The sequence below is a fragment of the Salmo salar genome, unplaced genomic scaffold (assembly GCF_965601325.2).
Source record: "Salmo salar unplaced genomic scaffold, fSalSal1 ptg000588l, whole genome shotgun sequence".
Classification (NCBI taxonomy): domain Eukaryota; kingdom Metazoa; phylum Chordata; class Actinopteri; order Salmoniformes; family Salmonidae; genus Salmo; species Salmo salar.
Genome location: NW_027675428.1, coordinates 284,083 through 308,425, shown reverse-complemented (window position 1 = coordinate 308,425; position 24,343 = coordinate 284,083). Strand labels below are relative to the sequence as shown.

The window sequence follows — 24,343 nt, the reverse complement described above, 5'->3', positions numbered from 1 at the left end:
CAAAGCAATGATGACGGCACATGTTTCCTTGCAGTTAACCATAGTTGACAGAGGAAGAACAATGATTCCAAGCACCACCCTCCTTTTGAAGCTTCCAGTCTGTTATTCGAACTCAATCAGCATGAGAGAGTGATCTCCAGCCTTGTCCTCGTCAACACTCACACCTGTGTTAACGAGAGAATCACTGACATGATGTCAGCTGGTCCTTTTGTGGCAGGGCTGAAATGCAGTGGAATTTTGGGGGGGGAATTCAGTTCATTTGCATGGCAAAGAGGGACTTTGCAATTAATTGCAATTCATCTGATCACTCTTCATAACATTCTGGAGTATATGCAAATTGCCATCATACAAACTGAGGCAGCAGACTTTATGAAAATTAATATTTGTGTCATTCTCAAAAGTTTTGGCCACAACTTTATATAGACCAACGAGTGGCCATTGCTGTGGTGAGAGAACTAGGAGATTCAGTTTCTATAATCTCCCTCACTCTCTGTGTTCTGACACAAACGAGCCTGCAACTCTTCTCTCCAGCAGTTGCACTTAATCATTTATTTCCTTATAGAATCATAGCCCCGCAGGAAGGGTTAGGGTTAGGGGTTAGGGGTTATGGTTAGGGGCTAGGGTTAGGGGTTAGGGGTTATGGTTAGGGGTTATGGTTAGGGGTTGGGGTTAGGGTTATGGTCTAACCCTAATCATTTATTTCCTTATAGAATCATAGCCCCGCAGGAAGGGTTAGGGTTATGGTTAGGGTTATGGTTAGGGTTATGGTCTAACCCTAACCCTAATCATTTATTTCCTTATAGAATCATCGGCCCGCAGGAAGGGTGCTTGAGTTGGTGCAGCACCCGATACATTAAAATACATTTGCCAAAGTGATAGAATTACTTCTGTCTGTTCAGAAAGAAATGAAATCATTCAGATTACTACACCAGGAGTAGGCCTGTAATTTAGCCACAGAGGAGCAATAGCTTATTTAAAAAAATAGCTGTGGATTGTGTGTAGCCCAATCACAAGGCATGCCTACAAGTTGGGAACATGCGGCAAATCTGTCAGTGATGCAGCTACAACAGGGCTTTCGCAATATTTCAAATACAATCGCAGGTTGTTAAGCAAATGGATCCTGCTGAAAAGAGAAGATTATTCTGTCTGTAGGCTACCAAGTTATGAACTTCCAAATAGGCCTATTGAGCGAGCAGCATTGTTAAGGTAAGGGTTAAGGTTTAGGGTAGGAATGTGACTTCCGGGTTTGGAGCGAGTAGTCGTGCTGCACTTCGCTCCGCAGGTAATATTACATTTCATTACATTACATTGATCTGAGCAATTGTTTTTTAGCTAGCTACATAGGCGTCTTTGTATCAAAGATAATTGTGTAGTTTAGAGTAATTATCGAGGTTAGCTAGCCAGCTATTTTCGTAGGTAAGGGTTAAGGTTAGGGGTTAAGGTTAGGGGTTAAGGTTAGGGGTTAAGGTTAGGGGTTAAGGTTTAGGGTAGGGATGTCCCAAGGAACCCAGACAGCACTGACCCTCTCACAACGGGATGGAATGCATAGTATAACCTAAGATGAACGACTCAAGCAATTTACCATAGACCATGGGTTAACCGAGATTTGTTTTGTTTTCACCCCTATAATTAAATTGAGGATTCAGGATGCTAGAGCTGTCTTCTACACAAAGTTCTAAGGAAACAGAACTCAGATAGCTAGGCAGAGAAGAGGGTCGTATTTCGCAGATGATGTGGCCGGTTACATTCTGTATTACAAAACCCTTCAAATGGTGAGACTCTCCACCCCATTAGTCTTTCATTCAAAATTATATTATTTATTTAAAACAAAGTGCATAACTTAAATCAACAAACATATCTGATCAACAGCTGTGGGCTCATCGAGGCAGACTTTAGGGTAAACATTGTGTTCATGTTGTTTAAATGAAGATAACATAACGAGACTCCCAAATGATACCAAACACTAGACAGATAGCTGCTTGCCTCAGTAGGGTACATGGATGAAGATAATATGATAACTTAACATTGTTTGTCAGTTAAAGTGGTGGCTTTTCTGAAGATAATTAAGCTACATTGTACCCTGATCTTTGATCTGTATGTGCTTAGCCAACTCCTACTTTAGCCTACATACTGTAGATATGCATGACCAGGCTAACTATGGTAGCTGGGTATATAACAACTAAAACAGCGTAGAAACCATGCATAAAAGAAAGACAATGCCCTGAAACACAAACAACGGTTACCTGTTTGTTTGCATGTTGATCAAATATAACACTAAGGATAAGTTCACATTCAGCTTTGGGAGTATTACGAGGTAAAGCATGATTGTCCAAAGAGTAACTTCCACCAGGATGGATAAATATGTAAAAGTCGTTGCTTGGCTATCTGAAAGAGCCATGTGTGAGAGTGGCACGTCAACATGCATAGCCTGGGAGTACAGGTATGTATACTCACATACTCCTACACTTATCTTATCATGAAATAGCATAACGTTAAGATAACCAAACCTAAAATGTACGCTTGAAATAAAACATCAAAAGTAAATAAAAGAAAGACTACATGATCTAATCCCTGGAAAACTGAATCAGAGTGAACAGAACCCTGAGTAAAGTGACTTCTTTCGAAAGCCTGACTCACATTTTCTTGAGGTGGTGGTCACCAACCCCTGGTCCTAGGGAGCAACAGGGTGTGCAGGCTTTTGTTCCAACCCATCGTGAACACACCTGATTCAGCTAGTCAGTTCATCTTAATGACCTAGATTAGCTGAACCAAGTGTGTTAGTGCTGGGTTGGAACAAAACCTTGCATACCCTGTGGCCCTCAAAGACCATGATTGGTAACCACTGCCGTAAACAGAAGGATTCTCTGTTGTTTCTCATCTTCCTCTTAAAAGAGTCTGGTCATCATTGATTGCAGCCCAGCCTCTTCCTCCCCTCATTATCCTCAGTGGCCCAGCCTCTTCCTCCCCTCATTATCCTCAGTGGCCCAGCCTCTTCCTCCCCTCATTATCCTCAGTGGCCCAGCCTCTTCCTCCCCTCATTATCCTCAGTGTCATTGTTGTGTGCCCAGCTTGCCTTAAGAGGGGTGAGCTCTGGTGCAATCACATCTCCATCCTAAACAAATGTGAACACAAACACACAGGGATACCAGTGTAAATTTTAAACATTGGGAAAATACTCTGTGTGGTGCAGGTAAGATGGTGATAGCTAGCTGGCTTGGCCTTGCACTGTCATCTTCCCCACACAATGTAAAAACGCTAAAAGCTTGAGGTAAAATGATATATAAAGGAAAGAGCGAGGCCTCCTGACCTGAGGTTTGGAGAAGTTCATATCCATACACCACTGGGCAAAGTTCTTCTTAGCTGCCTCCATGGTCCTCTCATCAGTCTTCTTACAGTAGACCCTGATAAGCTGCTCAGCAAACCTTTCTGGCAGCAGCTTGGACACCTACAGGAACAACAATTGCCTTATATCATGTTTCCAAGCTCCAAAGATTATTGGATAATTCTAAAATAGGTATACGTAAGTGCATTGAAGTAGTGACCTGGTCCTTGCTGATCTGGTAAGCTTTGGTTGGGTCGTTCTTACAGTAGAAACGCATGTTGTTGATGGGGTTCTTCTCCTTCATACCCCAGTCCATGTTGATGATCTGATGGAGAGAAAGATAGGGAGGAGAGATGGACATGCAAAGAGATACCCATTTTCAACAGAGCAACTGGTAACAAAGGGTTACCTATAGAGAAGGCGGGGGGGGATGGTATGGTAAAATGTATTCAATCAGTTCCCTGATTGAGGTGAAAAGACTGGACACTCACATGGACAACAAAGTCCCCTGGCTGCAGAGTAACATTTTGAAGGTCATTCTGAGGCCTGGACCTCGCCACACAGCCTGCCCAGTCCAGGAGCTTTTCCTGGGGGAAGAGAAGACGAGGATGAGAGGCACACAGGGGCGGAAATCACGACCCCCCCATCCTGGGAAAAATATGATTTGTCCCCCCCAATATATCACTGAAACATAACTATGTCATTTAAATAATATTAATAATACGCAATGAAAGCAATTGTGCTGATTATAGACACTTAATAGCGCGTTTTTAAGTTTCAAAAGATTGCGACACCCCCGCCCTTTGCCTCACAATGGTTTGATCCATTGCCAGTTCCTTAGCTTGCTAGGTAACAGAGAGGTCGTATCTACTGTCTGAAAGGCACTCAATGCACGTAACTGCCGTGAGGTTCATCCAGTCAATCGCGTGCACACACACTAGCTGAATATGCAGAGCTAGCGCGCAAATATTAACTATTAAGCTAGCTAGTACCAATTCCATTTATGTGGCCTCGTCAAAGATGGAATCAGCATGCAGATGATGTAAGTTACTGCTTCAAAGTCCCTGTGATAAGGTTAGCGATAAACTGAAGTCCAAACTGAACAGAACTACACTCTCTTCTACCATTGTCTTAAATATATTTAATGGTCTCGTTGCAAAAGCTAAATTGTCGCAAGGGAACTTTTATTTATTTATTTTATTTCACCTTTATTTAACCCGGGTAGCAAAGATTATAGCAAACACCACTGAAACTGAATTGGTGCTCGCTAGCTTTGCAAATTCAGCTATTGTTGGAAGCCAGCCAATATGAAACAAACTATTAAAATTACAAAAGGTTGCAGCATATGTTGTGTAAATGGTGAACTCATACAGCTGTCAACTCTTGTCATTTTAATCCGTTTCACATTTGCTAGCTACCTTTTAGATCGAAGCCCAAATAGAATGATTGAAGATGATAGAAGCCCATCTCCTACTGTAAATAACCTACACACTGTGTGTGTAGCCAGCCAGCCAGCCAGCCAGGTAGAAAAATGGCAGAAAAATAAAAGACGGACATCAGAGTATTTTTCAATACACCAAAACGCATAGTAAGAACCCTAGTAGCCTAATATCTCAGACTAGTTGATAAAATGTTCATAAGAAAGAAATGAAATTCTAATGGAAATGTTTCACAATGATGTCATTAGGCAGAGCAGGCAACAGATGGCACATAGACAGCAGAGTTGGGGACAGATATGCAGGGACAGACTGGCAGAGACAGGGAGTCTCAGGTAAGTTTGTTGAGTCTTTGTTTGGCAACATTATGAAAGGTTCTCAATTTGTTTGACTTGTAAAATAGGAACATAATTGGAAAATGCCATGGATACCCCCACTCTCAACTTAAACTGGTGACTGAACTAAGATTTGTTAAAGGCAATGGTATTGCTGTTGTGATTAGTTGTGTAGTTTTGGGTACCGGTAGTTAGGAGTACGGCAAACACCTTATTTCTTTGGTTCCTCAATATACATTTACCATATTACAATGTAGGCTATGTGTTACAGCACTACTTTTGGTGTCCCCCTCAGGAATGGCTCTTGAGAAAATCTCATGTAATTGTCCCCTCCAAAGTGGATATCAGATTTTCGCCCCTGGAGGCACATAATATGAATCTCGTAGAAAGCTCCGCTAGTAAGCCCTGGAAGGATATCCTCTCTCCAAACACACGCACACACACACCTGTGAAACCTCCACGCGCTTCTCAGCCTGTGTCTCTCCCACACACTTGTAGAGGCGTCTGCAGGTGATGTTTTGGAGGATCTCTCTGGCCTCAGCCAGCTCAGAGGACGACGAGTACAGAATCTGCTCAATCACATGGTCTACAGGGGAAGGGAGGAGAGAGGGAGAGAGACAGGGGAGAGGGAGAGACAAGGTGATAAGGAGCGTGGGAAGATGATAGGTAATCATGCAAACCAAAGCCAGCAGTAATTGTATGGACAGGAATGTACCACACAAAAAAAAACGGGTATGGCAAACCCAGCCTGTTTGGACAGCCTTGACGCCTGGCATAAAACTCTCAAAGCTCTGGTTGTCTGGGTAAGTAGAACAGACCAGAGCCATTGTACACTTTATATTTCTATGGGGTTGAACGGACCAGTGAGTTTAGTGTAGGCCTCCATGTCGTCTATTGCTGTGGAGATGGTGAACATCTTTCCCCCTGAACCTTGAATCTGGATGTGGGGGTCCGCCTTGATAAAGGCCTCTGTGATCCTGAAAAAAGACAATATAACATCTCATTTTCAACATATAACATACAGCAGAAAAAAAACGAAATTTCTGAGAACCTGTATGAATGTATAAAAGATAGGAAATAAAACAGATATACAGTACCAGTCCAAAGTTTGGACACACCTACTCATTCCAGGGTTTTTCCCTTTGTTTTCTACTTTGTAGAATGATAATGAAGACATCAAAATTAAGAAATGTTAAACAAATCAAAATATATTTTATATTTGAGATTCTTCAAAGTAGCCGCCCTTTGCCTTGATGACAGCTTTGCACACTCTTGGATCCTGGGGTAAACGTTGAACATTGTTATACTCAGAGTATAGGAACATTAGTTACAAAGGAGACATGAGGGGTCCATAATGAAGCTTGGGAGGGATATCATGTCTCTCAGGATTGGGTTAGAGGTTAGTTTAACATGGATCCAGATATCATGTCTCTCAGGGTTGGGTTAGAGGTTAGTTTAACATGGATCCAGATATCATGTCTCTCAGGATTGGGTTAGAGGTTAGTTTAACATGGATCCAGATATCATGTCTCTCAGGATTGGGTTAGAGGTTAGTTTAACATGGATCCAGATATCATGTCTCTCAGGGTTGAGTTAGAGGTTAGTTTAACATGGATCCAGATATCATGTCTCTCAGGATTGGGTTAGAGGTTAGTTTAACATGGATCCAGATATCATGTCTCTCAGGATTGGGTTAGAGGTTAGTTTAACATGGATCCAGATATCATGTCTCTCAGGGTTGGGTTAGAGGTTAGTTTAACATGGATCCAGATATCATGTCTCTCAGGATTGGGTTAGAGGTTAGTTTAACATGGATCCAGATATCATGTCTCTCAGGATTGGGTTAGAGGTTAGTTTAACATGGATCCAGATATCATGTCTCTCAGGATTGAGTTAGAGGTTAGTTTAACATGGATCCACATATCATGTCTCTCAGGTTAGACGTTAGTTTAACATGGATCCAGATATCATGTCTCTCAGGATTGGGTTAGAGGTTAGTTTAACATGGATCCAGATATCATGTCTCTCAGGATTGGGTTAGAGGTTAGTTTAACATGGATCCAGATATCATGTCTCTCAGGATTGGGTTAGACGTTAGTTTAACATGGATCCAGATAGCATGTCTCTCAGGATTGGGTTAGAGGTTAGTTTAACATGGATCCAGATATCATGTCTCTCAGGATTGGGTTAGAGGTTAGTTTAACATGGATCCAGATATCATGTCTCTCAGGGTTTGGTTAGAAGAAACCACACTTTGAAACCAAGATAAATAAAATAAAAGAATGATAGTAAAAAGCTTTGGAGCACATTGAATTAAATTCTGGGAAAAAGGCAAACTCAGCACCATAATTCATTGAAACAGATGGCTCATTCATCACACAACCAACTGATATTGCCAACTACATTAATGATTTTTTTCCATTGGCAAGATTAGCAAATTTAGGCATAACATGCCAGCAACAAACGCTGACACTACACATCCAAGTATATCTGACAAATTATGAAACGACAATAATTATACTTTTGAATTCCTTAAAGTGAGTGTGGAAGAGGTGAACAAATTATTGTTGTCTATCAACAATGACAAGCCACTGAGGTCTGACAACTTGGATGGAAGTACTGTGGATAACAGGGGATGATGTTGACACATCTTCAATTTGACCCTACTAGAAAGTGTGTGCCCTCAGGCCTGGAGGGAAGTTAAAGTCATTCCGCTACCTAAGAATAGTAAAGCCCCCTTTACTGGCTCAAATAGCCGACCAATCAGCCTGTTACCAACCCTTAGTAAACTTCTGTAAAAATAGTGTTTGACCAGATACAATGCTATTTCACAGTAAACAAATTGACAGACTTTCAGCACGCTCATAGGGACACTCAACAAGCACAGCACTTACACAAATGACTGATGATTGGCTGAGAGAAATTGATGAGGAAATGATTGTGTTGTGAGACTTCAGTGCAGATTTTGACGTTATCGATCATAGTCTGCTGATGGAAAAACGTATGTGTTATGGCTTTACACCCCCTGCTATAATGGCTTTACACCCCCTGCTATAATGGCTTTACACCCCCCTGCTATAATGTGGATAAAGAGTAACCTGTCTAACAGAACACAGAGGGGGTTCTTTAATGGAAGCCTCTCCAACATAATCCAGGTAGAAGCAGGAATTCCCCAGGGCAGCTGTTTTTTCGATCTTTACTAATGACATGTCACTGGCTTTGAGTAAAGGGTTAGGGTTAGGCTTTGAGTAAAGGCAGTGGCATGCTGTTAACCTGTTGGGGCTAGGGGGCAGTATTTTCACGGCTGGATAAAAAAACGTACCCGATTTAATCTGGTTACTAATCCTACCCAGTAACTAGAATATGCATATACTTATTATATATGGATAGAAAACACCCTAAAGTTTCTAAAACTGTTTGAATGGTGTCTGTGAGTATAACAGAACTCATTTGGCAGGCAAAAACCTGAGACATTTTCTTCCCCTGGTTTTGTCGCACCTGGACTACTGTTCAGTCGTGTGGTCAGGTGCCACAAAGAGGGACTTGGGAAAATTGCAGTTGGCTCAGAACAGGGCAGCACGGCTGGCCCTTGGATGTACACAGAGAGCTAAAATTAATAATATGCATGTCAATCTCATGGAAGAGAGATTGACTTCCTAATTACTTGTTTTTGTAAGAGGTGTTGACAAGCTGAAGGTACCGAGAAGTATTGACATGTTGAATGCACCGAGCTGTCTGTCTAAACTGCTGGCACACAGCTCAGACACCCATACATACCCCACAAGACATGCCACCAGAGGTCTGTCTAAACTACTGGCACACAGCTCAGACACCCATACATACCCCACCAGAGGTCTGTTTAAACTACTGGCACACAGCTCAGACACCCATACATACCCCACAAGACATGCCACCAGAGGTCTGTTTAAACTACTGGCACACAGCTCAGACACCCATACATACCCCACAAGACATGCCACCAGAGGTCTGTTTAAACTACTGGCACACAGCTCAGACACCCATCCATACCCCACAAGACATGCCACCAGAGGTCTCTTCACAGTCCCCAAGTCCAGAACAGACTATGGGAGGAGCACAGTACTACATAGAGCCATGACTACATGGAACTCTATTCCACATCAGGTAACTGATGCAGCAGGAGAATCAGATTTAAACAGCTGATAAAAACACACCTTATGGAACAGCGGGGAGTGTGAAGTAACAAACATAGGCACATACACAAGATAACACTGATTTTTCGTTGTAGATGTGTAGTAGTGGAGTAAAGGCCTGAGGACTGAACACTCAGTGTGTTGTAGATGTGTAGTAGTGGAGTAAAGGCCTGAACACTCAGTGTGTTGTAGATGTGTAGTAGTGGAGTAAAGGCCTGAACACTCAGTGTGTTGTAGATGTGTAGTAGTGGAGTAAAGGCCTGAACACTCGGTGTGAATTCTGTAACGAATGTATTGTAATGTTTTTAAAATTGTATAACTGCCTTCATTTTGCCAGACCCCAGGAAGAGTAGCCGCCGCCTTGGATCCATAATAAATACAAGATACAAATACCCCCACACACAGGGCATGAGTGGTCACTGAATGGTTTGATGAGCATGAACATGATGTAAACCATATGCCATGGCTGTCTCAGTCACCAGATCTCAACCCAATTGAACACTTATGGGATATTCCACCACAATCAACAAAACAACAAATGATAGAATTTATTGTGGAAGAATGGTGTCGCATCCCTCCAATTGACTTCCAGACACTTAGAAACTATGCCGAGGTGCATTGAAGCTGTTCTGGCTCGTAGTGGCCCAACAGCCTATTAAGATACTGTGTTGGTGTTTACTCTATTTTGGCAGTTACCTATATTAAAACACCTGCTGAGGTGAGAGTACTTACATTGTCTCTATGATGTTGCCCACCTTGTGCTGGTAGGCTCTTCTATGCAGGCAGTTGCGTGTGTGGAACATGTCATACAGATTACCCACTTCCTGTATGTGGACAACACACATGGATATCACCACTAAACTAGGTTAATCCCTAACTACTTTACCAATAATGAAAAGTTGAAGGAAAACATAAATGAAGGGAATGAATGGGAGGTGTAATCGAGGGCCAAGCTGAAGCATTTACCTTGTCTCGGGTGCAGATGTGCTTCTTCCCGTCCACCTCACACACACGGGCAAACTTGAGAAAGCGACGGTAGTCAAAGTTATTTTGGATACCCAGGTGGAAGCAGTCCCTGTGGGGTGAGAAAGTGAGGGAGTCTCTGTTGGTTTTGTCTGGGTTTTCCTTTACCTGTCAAACTGTTTTTGATGTATCCATTATGTTAAAATGTTGTTTAAAAATAAAAATAAATAATAATTTCAATGTTCTTGTTGTCATTTATGTAAAAAAAAGATCTCACTAAACAAAATGTAAATGTTTATGCATTTCCTCGAGACTAGGGTTGCAAAGGGTCGGAAACTTTCCCGGAATTTTTCCATGGGAAGTTAAGCCCGGGAATTTTGCTTAAATTCATTAAAAAAAAGTTATTTTATAACAGTGAACCTTTTTTATGGGATACACATTAGGCAATTCTAGGTCTTGTGGCATATTTTGGTTAAACTATCCCCAATTCAATGGAATTGCAACCCTCTGCATGCACAGTGCATTCTTCCATCACATGTACAGCTGATTCTCAAGATCTGGTACTCTAATGAGATGCTATTGAGCCCACACTACTACACTGTCTGAGCCAAGGACTACATGCTTTCTGGTAAGTTTTGATTACAATACTGGGTGGGGTGAATATATTTTATGACAGATTATTTTTGGTTAACTAGTAAATAGTAGCCTACATCAAAGTGTGTTTAAATCATTTCTAACTTGTTAACAATTTCTGCTAGTTATTGCTACTATGTGGGTTTTAGCTTGAGCCTGTTAATTCAGCTGTTTTCATACATGTTTCATTTTAAAACATTTATCTGACAAATGAGTTGTTTAATCTAACTACTTAATTATTTATCTGTATATGGAATTGTATTTGTTGTTCTTTTACTCATGTTTTTCTAATCTTCACAGGAAAAGGCCACAGGCACTATCTGATGTGTGGAGACATTTCACTGCAGCTAATGTAGAAGGACAAGCTGTGTACATTTGCAAATACTGTTCCAAATCATATGCGAGACAGAATAGCAACAACAAAAAAATCCAGAAAAACACATGTCAAAAATGTTATAAATTGATTAGCATTTTAATGAGGGAAATAAGTATTTGACCCCCTCTGCAAAACATGACTTAGTACTTGGTGGCAAAACCCTTGTTGGCAATCACGGAGGTCAGATGTTTCTTGTAGTTGGTCACCAGGTTTGCACACATCTCAGGAGGGATTTTGTCCCACTCCTCTTTGCAGATCTTCTCCAAGTCATTAAGGTTTCGAGGCTGACGTTTGGCAACTCGAACCTTCAGCTCCCTCCACAGATTTTCTATTGGATTAAGGTCTGGAGACTGGCTAGGCCACTCCAGGACCTTAATGTGCTTCTTCTTGAGCCACTCCTTTGTTGCCTTGGCCGTGTGTTTTGGGTCATTGTCATGCTGGAATACCCATCCACGACCCATTTTCAATGCCCTGGCTGAGGGAAGGAGGTTCTCACCCAAGATTTGACGGTACATGGCCCCGTCCATCGTCCCTTTGATGCGGTGAAGTTGTCCTGTCCCTTAGCAGAAAAACGCCCCCAAAGCATAATGTTTCCACCTCCATGTTTGACGGTGGGGATGGTGTTCTTGGGGTCATAGGCAGCATTCCTCCTCCTCCAAACACGGCGAGTTGAGTTGATGCCAAAGAGCTCCATTTTGGTCTCATCTGACCACAACACTTTCACCCAGTTGTCCTCTGAATCATTCAGATGTTCATTGGCAAACTTCAGATGGGCATGTATATGTGCTTTCTTGAGCAGGGGGACCGTGCGGGCGCTGCAGGATTTCAGTCCTTCACGGCGTAGTGTGTTACCAATTGTTTTCTTGGTGACTATAGTCCCAGCTGCCTTGAAATCATTGAAAAGATCCTCCCGTGTAGTTCTGGGTTGATTCCTCACCGTTCTCATGATCATTGCAACTCCACGAGGTGAGATCTTGCATGGAGCCCCAGGCCGAGGGAGATTGACAGTTCTTTTGTGTTTCTTCCATTTGCGAATAATCACACCAACTGTTGTCACCTTCTCACCAAGCTGCTTGGCGATGGTCATGTAGCCCATTCCAGCCTTGTGTAGGTCTACAATCTTGTCCCTGACATCCTTGGAGAGCTCTTTGGTCTTGGCCATGGTGGAGAGTTTGGAATCTGATTGATTGATTGCTTCTGTGGACAGGTGTCTTTTATACAGGTAACAAGCTGAGGAGCACTCCCTTTAAGAGTGTGCTCCTAATTTCAGCTTGTTACCTGTATAAAAGACACCTGGGAGACAGAAATCTTTCTGATTGAGAGGGGGTCAAATACTTATTTCCCTCATTAAAATGCCAATCAATTTATAACATTTTGACATGCGTTTTTCTGGATTTTTTTGTTGTTATTCTGTCTCTCACTGTTCAAATAAACCTACCATTAAAATTATAGATTGATCCTTTCTTTGTCAGTGGGCAAACGTACAAAATCAGCAGGGGATCAAATACTTTTTCCCCTCACTGTAAATGTGATCATACTTTTTATTCACAAATGCGAGTGAAATGCTCGCACTGTGGAGCCCTGACCACCCACCAACATGGCTGGTGAAATAGACATCTTACCTGCCAATGCCAAAATCTACCCGCATTTGGCAGGTGTTCATTTTAGGCCCTGAAGATAATTTAAGAAAAGTTGCCCATAGTGCACTATTTTCCTAATATACTCCAATGGTCCTATGTATTGTTACATCTCTAATATAGCTTACTCCAGAAATGATCATAGTTTCTAAAAGGGATAAACTCCAACTGGGGGACTCACCTGGCGAAGTAGTCCCACTTGTCCACGTCGATGCCGTTCCTTTTGTTGGCCACAATCTCATAGAGGAAGGACTTCTTCTCTGGTCGGCCCTTATATGGCCACTGTGAAGAGAAAAAGAACAGACTCGAATCACGAATCCTGTGAGAACCGAGCATGAAACTCCAAATTAAATTCAACCCGTAGACAATTAACTGCTAGAAAGCATAAATAAATCATATTCATGAAGTAATATTGATTGATGTTTGTTGACTGATTGATGCTGATAGATGATTGTAACGTTTACCGCCCCAGCGGTGAAGGTTTCAGTGAGGAGGCAACAAGGGTCAGAATGGCATGCTGCCGGATTTCAGGCGTTGATTGAGGTCTGGTTTCATTTGAGAGCTCTACTATGATTTGATTTATTCAGTTTACCCCCAATTTATATTTTCTGTTTTGTTATCGTCATCTTTGGGCCTCTTCACCGAAACTTCTACCGCTCGGGCGGTCTCTGTTACCATCGGTGTCAGAAGTGGGGAAACGAACCCACGCCTACATGATTCTTAAATTGATTGATTGACTAACCGGCTCACTGGCTGGCTGATTTACTCCCTGGCTGAGAAGGACAGTGTTCTGTGGTCCAGCAATCTGCTCCTTGATGAAGACCAGGTCATCAGGAAGGACCAGGCCATGCTCCTTCATCACCGGCTCTAAGGCGTTCTCACGCACCAGGTGGTCAAACATTGCCAGGGACGCCTCCTCGTGCTGCAACACACACAAGGTGAGCGTACACACAAATACAGGTGACCTGCACATTTTTGAGCAAACACAGGAAGATATAGACACAAACATCAGACATGGAGAGCGAAAAAGAAACAGAATGAGGAAAGAAAGGTCTTACCTTCCACTTAGATTCTGGACGCACTTTAGGGATGAACATCCCATCAAACATATGGGAGAAAGGACCATGACCTGGAGAGTGAGAGATATCACATTTATGAGACAGTAAGATTGAAAAAAGTGTGTATATATATATATATATATATATATATATATATATATATATATATATGTGTGTGTGTGTGTGTGTGTGTGTGTGTGAGACTCACCCAGGTCGTGACAGAGACCGGCGATCTGGACACACAATATGTCTCTATGGGAGATGAAGAGCTCTGGTTGTCTCTCATTCAACTCCTGGACCAGCAGACCTGCCAGGTAACCCACCCTGAAACACACAACCACAACAACCATAACAACCATTTTCCAACTCATGAAACCTGCTAGGTAACCACTGGGAACTGAGAGCTTAAGGAAGAGGCTGAAAAGGATTTTTCTGTTGTGCCTGTTCAAATCAATGACAAGACAAATTTCTTCAGCCTCCTGAGGTTGAATATTGCGCCTTCTTCACCACGCTGTCTGTGTGGGTGGACCATTTCAGTTTGTCCGTGATGTGTACGCCGAGGAACTTAAAACTTTACACCTTCTCCACTACTGTCCCGTCGATGTGGATAGGGGGGTGCTCCCTCAAGTCCACGATCATCTCCTTTGTTTTGCTGACGTTGAGTGTGAGGTTATTTTCCTGACACCACACAAACACTTTGAATGCAGGGTAGCGCCTCTAAAACCACATAGACTAAATCCCAATTCGCGCATTACACTCTGCATCATGGATTTAAAAAGGTGTACACACCCTCTATAGGTCAAGCCCACACACCTTTAAACTATGAAGTGCTCAGGCACCCACACTTGTACTCTATGCTAGTGCAAACTTACACACACTCCTACATACCCTATGGAGTGTTCAGGCACCCACACTTGTACTCTACGCTAGTGCATACTCACACACTCCTACATACCCTATGGAGTGTTCGAAGCGGTTGTGGGAGGCTCCAGGGAAGACGAAGTATGTTCCTCCCAGCTGCTTAATGTGGCGGAGCCTCTGGAACTGAGGGGTGTCGATGATACAGACCAACAGAGGATGCATCTCTATATGTCCATGGATGGGGTCATTAAACACCTACAGGAGACAATAATACATCTTAGTGCTGATACTACTATTCCTCTATTGTTCCCTCTCTGGAATAGAAAAGGGTGCATCTCTAGTTATGTGGCCGTGGGTAGAGTAGGGTCATTACACTTGCAATAGAATTGAAAAACATTATAAAACAGGGAATAGAGAACATGATGGAATAGAAAAACAGCTATTACTCAGGGTGTTTTACTTCTTTCACCATAATAAATAAATAAATTAAATGAAGTACAATGTGGTTGAGGTGATTTTCTCTCCCATGGATTATTCTCTCTCTCTCCCTGTCCGTCAGTCTCTCTATGTGGGCTCAAAGTCAATGTTTCCCCTTTTGCTAATCATTTTCAGGATGGTCAAACGTTTTCAGTGTAAACTTAAATGACTAAAACCAGATATAAAGTATGTAGAAAAGACAGTGGAGCAATATTGTTTTTTAATAAGATCATATTTAAGAACTAACAATCACCAAAATAAAAAATAGACAAATCAGGGAGAATCTGAAATGTTGGGGCCTCCATGTATTTTGTTATAATGTTTGAGTCACTCAGATAGCATAAGAACAAGGCATAATGTTAACTCAGCCCCATGGCAAAGTGTGTAGAATTGCAGGATATTAACTTTGAAACTGCAACTTTTCTCTCAGCACAATGACAAATATGTAGAACAGCAGGAAACTAGCTTTAAACTTTAAAATGGTATTTCTGACCCATAGTAAAATGTGTAGAATTTCAGAAAATTCAGATTAAAAGAGCAACACTTGGGCTCTGCAGCCAAAAGGGCCTCTAAAACCTCTATTGTGTCCCCTGGTCTCTGCAGCCAAGAGGGCCTCTAAAACCTCTATTGTGTTACCTTGGTCTCTGCAGCCAAGAGGGCCTCTAAAACCTCTATTGTGTCCCCTGGGCTCTGCAGCCAAGAGGGCCTCTAAAACCTCTATTGTGTTACCTTGGGCTCTGCAGCCAAGAGGGCCTCTAAAACCTCTATTGTGTTACCTTGGGCTCTGCAGCCAAGAGGGCCTCTAAAACCTCTATTGTGTTACCTTGGGCTCTGCAGCCAAGAGGGCCTCTAAAACCTCTATTGTGTTACCTTGGCCTCTGCAGCCAAGAGGGCCTCTAAAACCTCTATTGTGTTACCTTGGTCTCTGCAGCCAAGAGGGCCTCTAAAACCTCTATTGTGTTACCTTGGGCTCTGCAGCCAAGAGGGCCTCTAAAACCTCTATTGTGTTACCTTGGGCTCTGCAGCCAAGTGGGCCTCTAAAACCTCTATTGTGTTACCTTGGCCTCTGCAGCCAAGAGGGCCTCTAAAACCTCTATTGTGTTAACTTGGTCTCTGCAGCCAAGAGGGCCTCTAAAACCTCTATTGTGTAACCTGGGTCTCTGCAGCCAAGAGGGCCTCTAAAACCTCTATTGTGTTACCTTGGTCTCTGCTGCAATCTGCCACAGCTTCTTCAGGCAGTGCAGAATCTGCAGCCGTGTGCCAAGAGGCCTGAGGAGAGAGAGAGAGAGTCAGTTCATAATCATGACACCAAAATCAGAACATCACAATCCTCAAGAAATTGACTAAGAGAAATATGTCACAACAAATCAACCAAAATTAGAAGGTGCACATTAGATTGGAATACGGAAATGACCCCACCCCATACTGAAACCACACCACACATACCCTATGCCCATATTCTCCAGATGTGTCTCTGTGAGGTATCGTAACCCCACTCCTGTTATCTGTTGCTCTGTGTGGGGGAAAACCAAACAAAAAGGACAGATCATCTTTCCTGTGTGCAAGTCTACCAACCTTCTTCTTCATCAGATGAATTCAGTTATTTTGCTGGAACAACCTTGATGCTGGGCACTAACAGATACCATAGAGAAAGTAAGGAGGGTAGATTGTGATGGGGGATGGATGGGTGGTTACTTATCCCAATAATGGATTAAAGGAGCCTTATGGTCGGGGTGGGAAATGTACTTTTTGGTCTACCAACAGTAGTGGCTGGTGGATGCCCAAATTTTACCAGACACATTTTGGGGGGCAAAATTCATAAAGAAATCACAGAAAATGCATGCACATGTTTTGTAATGTTAAAACACTTACTGAATGGTTGTGAAATTGATTGAAAGTGATTTCAAAGAAAAGAGAGCAACAGATCGAGACAGACAGTAGTGGATATCAGTGTGTGTTCCAGCTGGCAAGGTCTCCATATTTCACTCTCTTGTTTGAACCTATGCTGCACCCCACCCCATTTTCACCACCGTAATGTTGAAAATATTCTCTTACAGAGCTGACACACACACACACACACACACACACACACACACACACACACACACACACACACACACACACACACACACACACACACACACACACACACCACACACACACACACACACACACACACACACACACACACACACACACACACACACACACACACACGGGCTTTGGATCCCAAAAATATTCTCAGAAATGCGCTGTGTGACCACCTGCCAATGTGGATGGAAATATTAGACCTTCTACCTGCCAATGCCAAAATGTACTAACATTTAGCTGGTGGCTGGTGTTAATTTCCCACCCTGCTTATAGTCCAAGGACCTTATATGTTCAGTTTAAAAGGTTGAATTGGCTCTGGAACCCAAAACAGCCAAATACTCCATCTAAACGTAAATCGATTCTCGATTGCGATACGGTTCTAGAAACATAAATCACATCAAAATAATTTCACAACTGAAAAATACAGACTTACTGTACACTGTTTTAACAGAGTTGCAGCAGGCAGTACTTTCATATCACATCAAAATACAGAGTTACTGGACACTGTTTAATACAGACTTACTGGACACTGTTTAATACAGACTTACTGGACACTGTTTAATACAGACTTACTGGACACTGTTTAATACAGACCTACTGGACACTGTTTAATACAGACCTACTGGACACTGTTTAATACAGACTTACTGGACACTGTTTAATACAGACTTACTGGACACTGTTTAATACAGACCTACTGGACACTGTTTAATACAGACTTACTGGACACTGTTTAATACAGACCTACTGGACACTGTTTAATACAGACTTACTGGACACTGTTTAACACAGACTTACTGGACACTGTTTAACACAGACTTACTGTACACTGTTTAATACAGACTTACTGGACACTGTTTAATACAGACTTACTGGACACTGTTTAACAGAGTTGCAGCAGTATTTTTCTGTAACAAGATGTTTGTGGTGTCCGTCTTCCGGTTACACACAGGTGTTTCGAGACACAGCTAGCTAATTAGCACAGGTAGACTATTCTGTTGTAGTCTGATGGCTGATGGGGAAAATGGTGGAAGTGAATGCTGAGTTTGAATCAAGCAGCACGTCGAGCAAAGGTTGATGAAGATTAATGTTCTGAATGGACAACAGTAGTGTCAAACTGGAACAAAAAAAGAAATTGTCAAAAATTGGAGTGAAGGATACGTCTATGAATGGTAACGAATCGCTTCCTGTTGGGATGCGTTTGTTGAGTAAGGATGCATACAGTATTTGGGAAACCCACTTGAGGTGTTGAAAATAGTGAAGTGTGTGCTGGGAAAAGTCAAGACTGTCAGAGTGACCAAGAGTGGTCTTATTTTGATTCATTGCAGTGGGCCTTAATAAAATAATCCGGACAACAAAAGTTTTGTACTTTGAACTTCGGAGTAGAGAGCCCGTCAAAGGAGTCATCTCAGGGGTGACGACAGATGTTCAGATTTAATACCTGAAGAGAATTCCTGGTGTGGTTGGTGCCTGGAGTCTGACTAACTGGGTGAATGGAGAAAGAGGAAAGACACAGGAGCTCCCCAGAGCTGAGTACCGGCACCTCAAATGTTCTATTGCTTGAGCTCCTCTTCCTCTTATAGAATATCAGCTCAAAAGTATAGTGGAGCTCCTGCACCTCAATATAAACAGTCCCAGCACCCAAAATGAGTACCAGAACCTATTTCAGTCCAAGTCAAGCACTGATAAGAAGTAATCTGGTAGGCATATTTTATAATGAAAGGAAGAGAGCTGGAAAGATTTTTAAAATACATTGAGGAACTATTGTAATTCTCAATGGATGTAAAAACAGACGTTTGTTTGCTTGCTATTTGAGGTGAAGAAAACATTACTTTGAGAAGCTCCACAGGTGGTGGTGCGATAAGCAAATCAGAAATACTATCAGTTCCCCAAATGTGCACATGTATATGGGTTAGGGTTAACCCACATGTATATGGGTTAGGGTTAACCCACATGTATATGGGTTAACCCACATGTATATGGGTTAGGGTTAACCCACATGTATATGGGTTAGGGTTAACCCACATGTATATGGGTTAGGGTTATCCCACATGTATATGGGTTAGGGTTAACCCACATGTATATGGGTTAGGGTTAACCCACATGTATATGGGTTAGGGTTATCCCACATGTATATGGGTTAGGGTTAACCCACATGTATATGGGTTAACCCACATGTATACGGGTTAACCCACATGTATACGGGTTAGCCCACATGTATACGGGTTAGCCCACATGTATACGGGTTAACCCACATGTATACGGGTTATCCCACATGTATACGGGTTAGGGTTATCCCACATGTATACGGGTTAGGGTTATCCCACATGTATACGGGTTAGAGTTATCCCACATGTATACGGGTTAGGGTTATCCCACATGTATACGGGTTAGGGTTAACCCACATGTATACGGGTTAGGGTTAACCCACATGTATACGGGTTAGGGTTAACCCACATGTATACGGGTTAGGGTTAACCCACATGTATACGGGTTAGGGTTAACCCACATGTATACGGGTTAGGGTTAACCCACATGTATACGGGTTAGGGTTAACCCACATGTATACGGGTTAGGGTTAACCCACATGTATACGGGTTAGGGTTAACCCACATGTATACGAAATATGGCCGTGTGGGAACCCTATCCACAACCCTTTATTTTTTAAACAATTATTTCTCCCTGCTATGCTTCCAAAACCGTACCGCAAGCGATGCATGTTAATGTTCAGACCAGTAGTATACTGGAGGTGATGGATTTGTTACTGTGTAGTTAAATGTTTTTGCACCAAAGAAAACAACAATACAGATAAAAATGAATAAATAAACGGTGTGCAGGTGTAGTTAGAAGCTCAGGGGCTTGTATAAAAACCACACCACCAAAAACTATATACAATACGTACAGTTGAAGTCGGAAGTTTACATACACCTTAGCCAAATACATTTAAACTCAGTTTTTCACCATTCCTGCCATTTAATCCTAGTAAAAATTCAGTTAGGATCACCACTTTATTTAAAGAATGTAAAATGTCAGAATAATAGTAGAGAGAATGATTTATTTCAGCTTTTTTTCTTTCATCACATTCCCAGAAGGTCAGAAGTTTACATAAACTCAATTAGTATTTGGTAGCATTGCCTGTAAATTGTTTAACTTGGGTCAAACGTTTCAGGTAGCCTTCCACAAGCTTCCCACAATACGTTGGGTGAATTTTGGCCCATTCCTGACAGAGCTGGTGTAACTGAGTCAGGTTTGTAGGCCTCCTTGCTTGCACACGCCTTTTCAGTTCTGCCAACAAATGTTAATTAGGAATGAGGTCAGGGCTTTGTGATGGCCACTCCAATATCTTGAATTTGTTGTCCTTAAGCCTTTCTGCCACAACTTTGGAAGTATTCTTTGGATCATTGTCCATTTGGAAGACCCATTTGCGACCAAGCTTTAACTTCCTGACTGATGTCTTGAGATGTTGCTTCAATACATCCACATTTTCCTACCTCATGACGCCATCTATTTTGTGAAGTGCACCAGTCCCTCCTGCAGCAAAGCACCCCCCACAAAATGATGCTGCCACCCCCGTGCTTCACGGTTGGGATGGTGTTCTTCGGCTTGCAAGCCTCCCCCTTTTTCCTCCAAACATAACGATGCTCATTATGACCAAACAGTTCTATTTTTGTTTCATCAGACCAGAGGACATTTCTCCAAAAAGTATGATCTTTGTCCCCATGTGCAGTTGCAAACTGTAGTCTGGCTTTTTTTATGGCGATTTTGGAGCAGTGGCTTCTTCCTTGCTAAGCGGCCTTTCAGGTTATGTCGTTTCCCCCAGCATCTTCACAAGGTCCTTTGCTGTTGTTCTGGGATTGATTTACACTTTTCGCACCAAAGTACGTTCATCTCTAGGAGACAGAACGTGCCTCCTTCCTGAGCGGTATGATGGCTGCGTGGTCCCATGGTGTTTATACTTGCGTACTATTGTTTGTACAGATGAATGTGGTACATTCAGGCGTTTGGAAATTGCTCCCAAGGATGAACCAGACTTGTGGAGGTCTACAATTTTTTTCTGAGGTCTTGGCTGATTTCTTTTGATTTTTCCCATGATGTCAAGCAAAGAGGCGCTGAGTTTGAAGGTAGGCATTGAAATACATCCACAAGTACACCTCCAATTGAGTCAAATGATGTCAATTAGCCTATCAGAAGCTTCTAAAGCCATGACATCATTTTCTGGAATTTTCCAAGCTGTTTAAAAGGCACAGTCAACTTAGTGTATGTAAACTTCTGACCCACTGGAATTGTGATACAGTGAAATATAAGTGAAATAATCTGTCTGTTAACAATTGTTGGGAAAATTACTTGTGTCATGCACAAGGTAGATGTCCTAACCGACTTGCCAAAACTATAGATTGTTAACAAGAAATTTGTGGAGTGGTTGAAAAACGAGTTTTAATGACTCCAATCTAAGTGTATGTCAACTTCCGACTTCAACTGTAGTTGGCCTAGCTAGGGTACTATAGTTCAAAGGACAATGTAAATTAGTCTTTAGGGTAGTGCGAACGGCCCAGTACATCACTGGGGCCAAGCTTCCTGCCATCTAGGACCTCTATACCAGGCGGTGTCAGAGGAAGGCCCTAAAAATGGTCAAAGACTCCAGCCACTCAAGTCATAGACTGTTCTCTCTGCAACCACATGGTACCGGAGCGCCAAGTCTAGGTCCAAGAGGCTTCTAAACTGCTTCTACCCCCAAGACATAAGACTCCTGAACATCTAATCAAATGGCTACCCAGACTATTTGCATTGCCCCCCCCTCCCCTCTCCACACCACTGCTACTCTCTGTTGTCATCTATGCATAGTCACTTTAATTAACTCTACCTACATGTACATACTACCTCAACTAACCGGTACTGTTATTTTTTTACTGCTCCTCTTTATTACTTTTATCTCTTATTCTTATCCGTATTTTTTTAAACCGCATTGTCGGTTAGGGGCTCGTATGTAAGCATTTCACTGTGAGGTCTACTACACCTGTTGTATTCAGCATTTCACTATGAGGTCTACTACACCTGTTGTATTCAGCATTTCACTGTGAGGTCTACTACACCTGTTGTATTCAGCATTTCACTGTGAGGTCTACTACACCTGTTGTATTCAGCATTTCACTGTGAGGTCTACTACACCTGTTGTATTCAGCATTTCACTGTGAGGTCTACTACACCTGTTGAATTCAGCATTTCACTGTGAGGTCTACTACACCTGTTGTATTCAGCATTTCACTGTGAGGTCTACTACACCTGTTGTATTCAGCATTTCACTGTAAGGTCTACTACACCTGTTGTATTCAGCATTTCACTGTGAGGTATACTACACCTGTTGTATTCAGCATTTCACTGTGAGGTCTACTACACCTGTTGTATTCAGCATTTCACTATGAGGTCTACTGCACCTGTTGTAATCAGCATTTCACTGTAAGGTCTACTACACCTGTTGTATTCTGCATTTCACTGTGAGGTCTACTACACCTGTTGTATTCAGCATTTCACTGTAAGGTCTACGACACCTGTTGTATTCAGCATTTCACTGTAAGGTCTACTACACCTGTTGTATTCTGCATTTCACTGTAAGGTCTACTACACCTGTTGTATTCAGCATTTCACTGTAAGGTCTACTACACCTGTTGTATTCAGCATTTCACTGTAAGGTCTACTACACCTGTTGTATTCAGCATTTCACTGTGAGGTCTACTACACCTGTTGTATTCAGCATTTCACTGTGAGGTCTACTACACCTGTTGTATTCAGCATTTCACTGTTTTTTTTCAATTTGATTTGATTTTAGCAATTACTCTGCTGCTGGGTCAGCAGCATCATGTGTATGTAGCTAGTTAGAGAAGACATGCAAAACAGTGATCAGTCAAATATCATGTGTATGTAGTTAGTTAGAGAAGACATGCAAAACAGTGTTCTGTCAAATATCATGTGTATGTAGCTAGTTAGAGAAGACATGCAAAACAGTGATCTGTCAAATATCATGTGTATGTAGCTAGTTAGAGAAGACATGCAAAACAGTGATCACAACAATCGAACCTGTGAATTTCTCCTCCCATGCCCCGAGACCTTCCTGACGCAGGTATCTGCAAGTGTCCTCGACATCCCACTGCCTTAAGTCCCCGTCCCGCGACAACCCGGTATAAACGCTCTGCTCCGGGGTTTTGAAATGGTCACTGTCAGCGGTCGGTAAATCTTCTCTGGAACGCTTTCGCCTATCCATATTGATCGGTAATAGAAAAGCGCCGGTAACACAATAAAGCAGTACTCTCGATCACTACTGTAAGTCGCTCTGTCTGCTAAATGACTAAAATGTAAATGTCAAAAATGGTAAACCACACCTTCTTCTTTGGGATTGGGTTGGCGGATCGTAGCCAACTTTTAGGCGCATACACTGCCACCTAATGTATTGGAGTGTGGAGCCAGTCACAGCCTACCGACATGAACGTCCGGTAATACAAAATTGGGAAAAAGGAAAATGACCCTGCCAACTATTAGCCCTCATGAAACTCTCCACATTTCACTATTTAAAATATTCTGCAGTAAAACCTTGCAATACCAAGTATTTCTCTACAGCTGCCACCACAACCTCTATTTCTGTGACCTACATTCTATTTCAGCAGTTAACAACTATGAATACTAAGAAACCCACTTTACTGAAGCACATATTATTCCTATCCCACTCTATTGGTCTCTGCCTACTCATCCTATCAGGATCCCTCACCCTGTACCCATCTTCCTCTACCACTCTCTTCACATTGTTACTCAATTTGAGTCATTTGTGACTCACCACCTGGATTCGGTCTTATGTAGCAAATTTAGAAATTGTGTTTTTTATATTGGATCATTTATATTGGATCATTTATATTGGATCATTTATATTGGATCATTTTATATTGGATCATTTATATTGGATCATTTATATTGGATCATTTATATTGGATCATTT

General features: G+C 42.1%; 1 protein-coding gene across 1 annotated transcript; it reads right to left on the bottom strand.

The window, feature by feature from the left end:
- Positions 1-2,533: 2,533 nt before the first annotated feature.
- LOC145876431 (deoxynucleoside triphosphate triphosphohydrolase SAMHD1-like) lies at positions 2,534-23,743 on the bottom strand. The gene is made up of 16 exons (XM_082972204.1): positions 23,434-23,743; positions 16,717-16,783; positions 16,470-16,539; positions 14,888-15,048; positions 14,141-14,256; positions 13,933-14,003; positions 13,617-13,796; positions 13,056-13,156; positions 10,232-10,340; positions 9,998-10,089; positions 5,955-6,070; positions 5,540-5,679; positions 3,814-3,909; positions 3,543-3,647; positions 3,308-3,445; positions 2,534-3,112 (listed from the first exon to the last, which is right to left on the bottom strand). Exons 1-16 carry the CDS (start codon positions 23,615-23,617, stop codon positions 3,011-3,013), a joined length of 1,848 nt encoding a protein of 615 aa, XP_082828330.1. The 5' UTR covers positions 23,618-23,743; the 3' UTR covers positions 2,534-3,010.
- Positions 23,744-24,343: the final 600 nt, after the last annotated feature.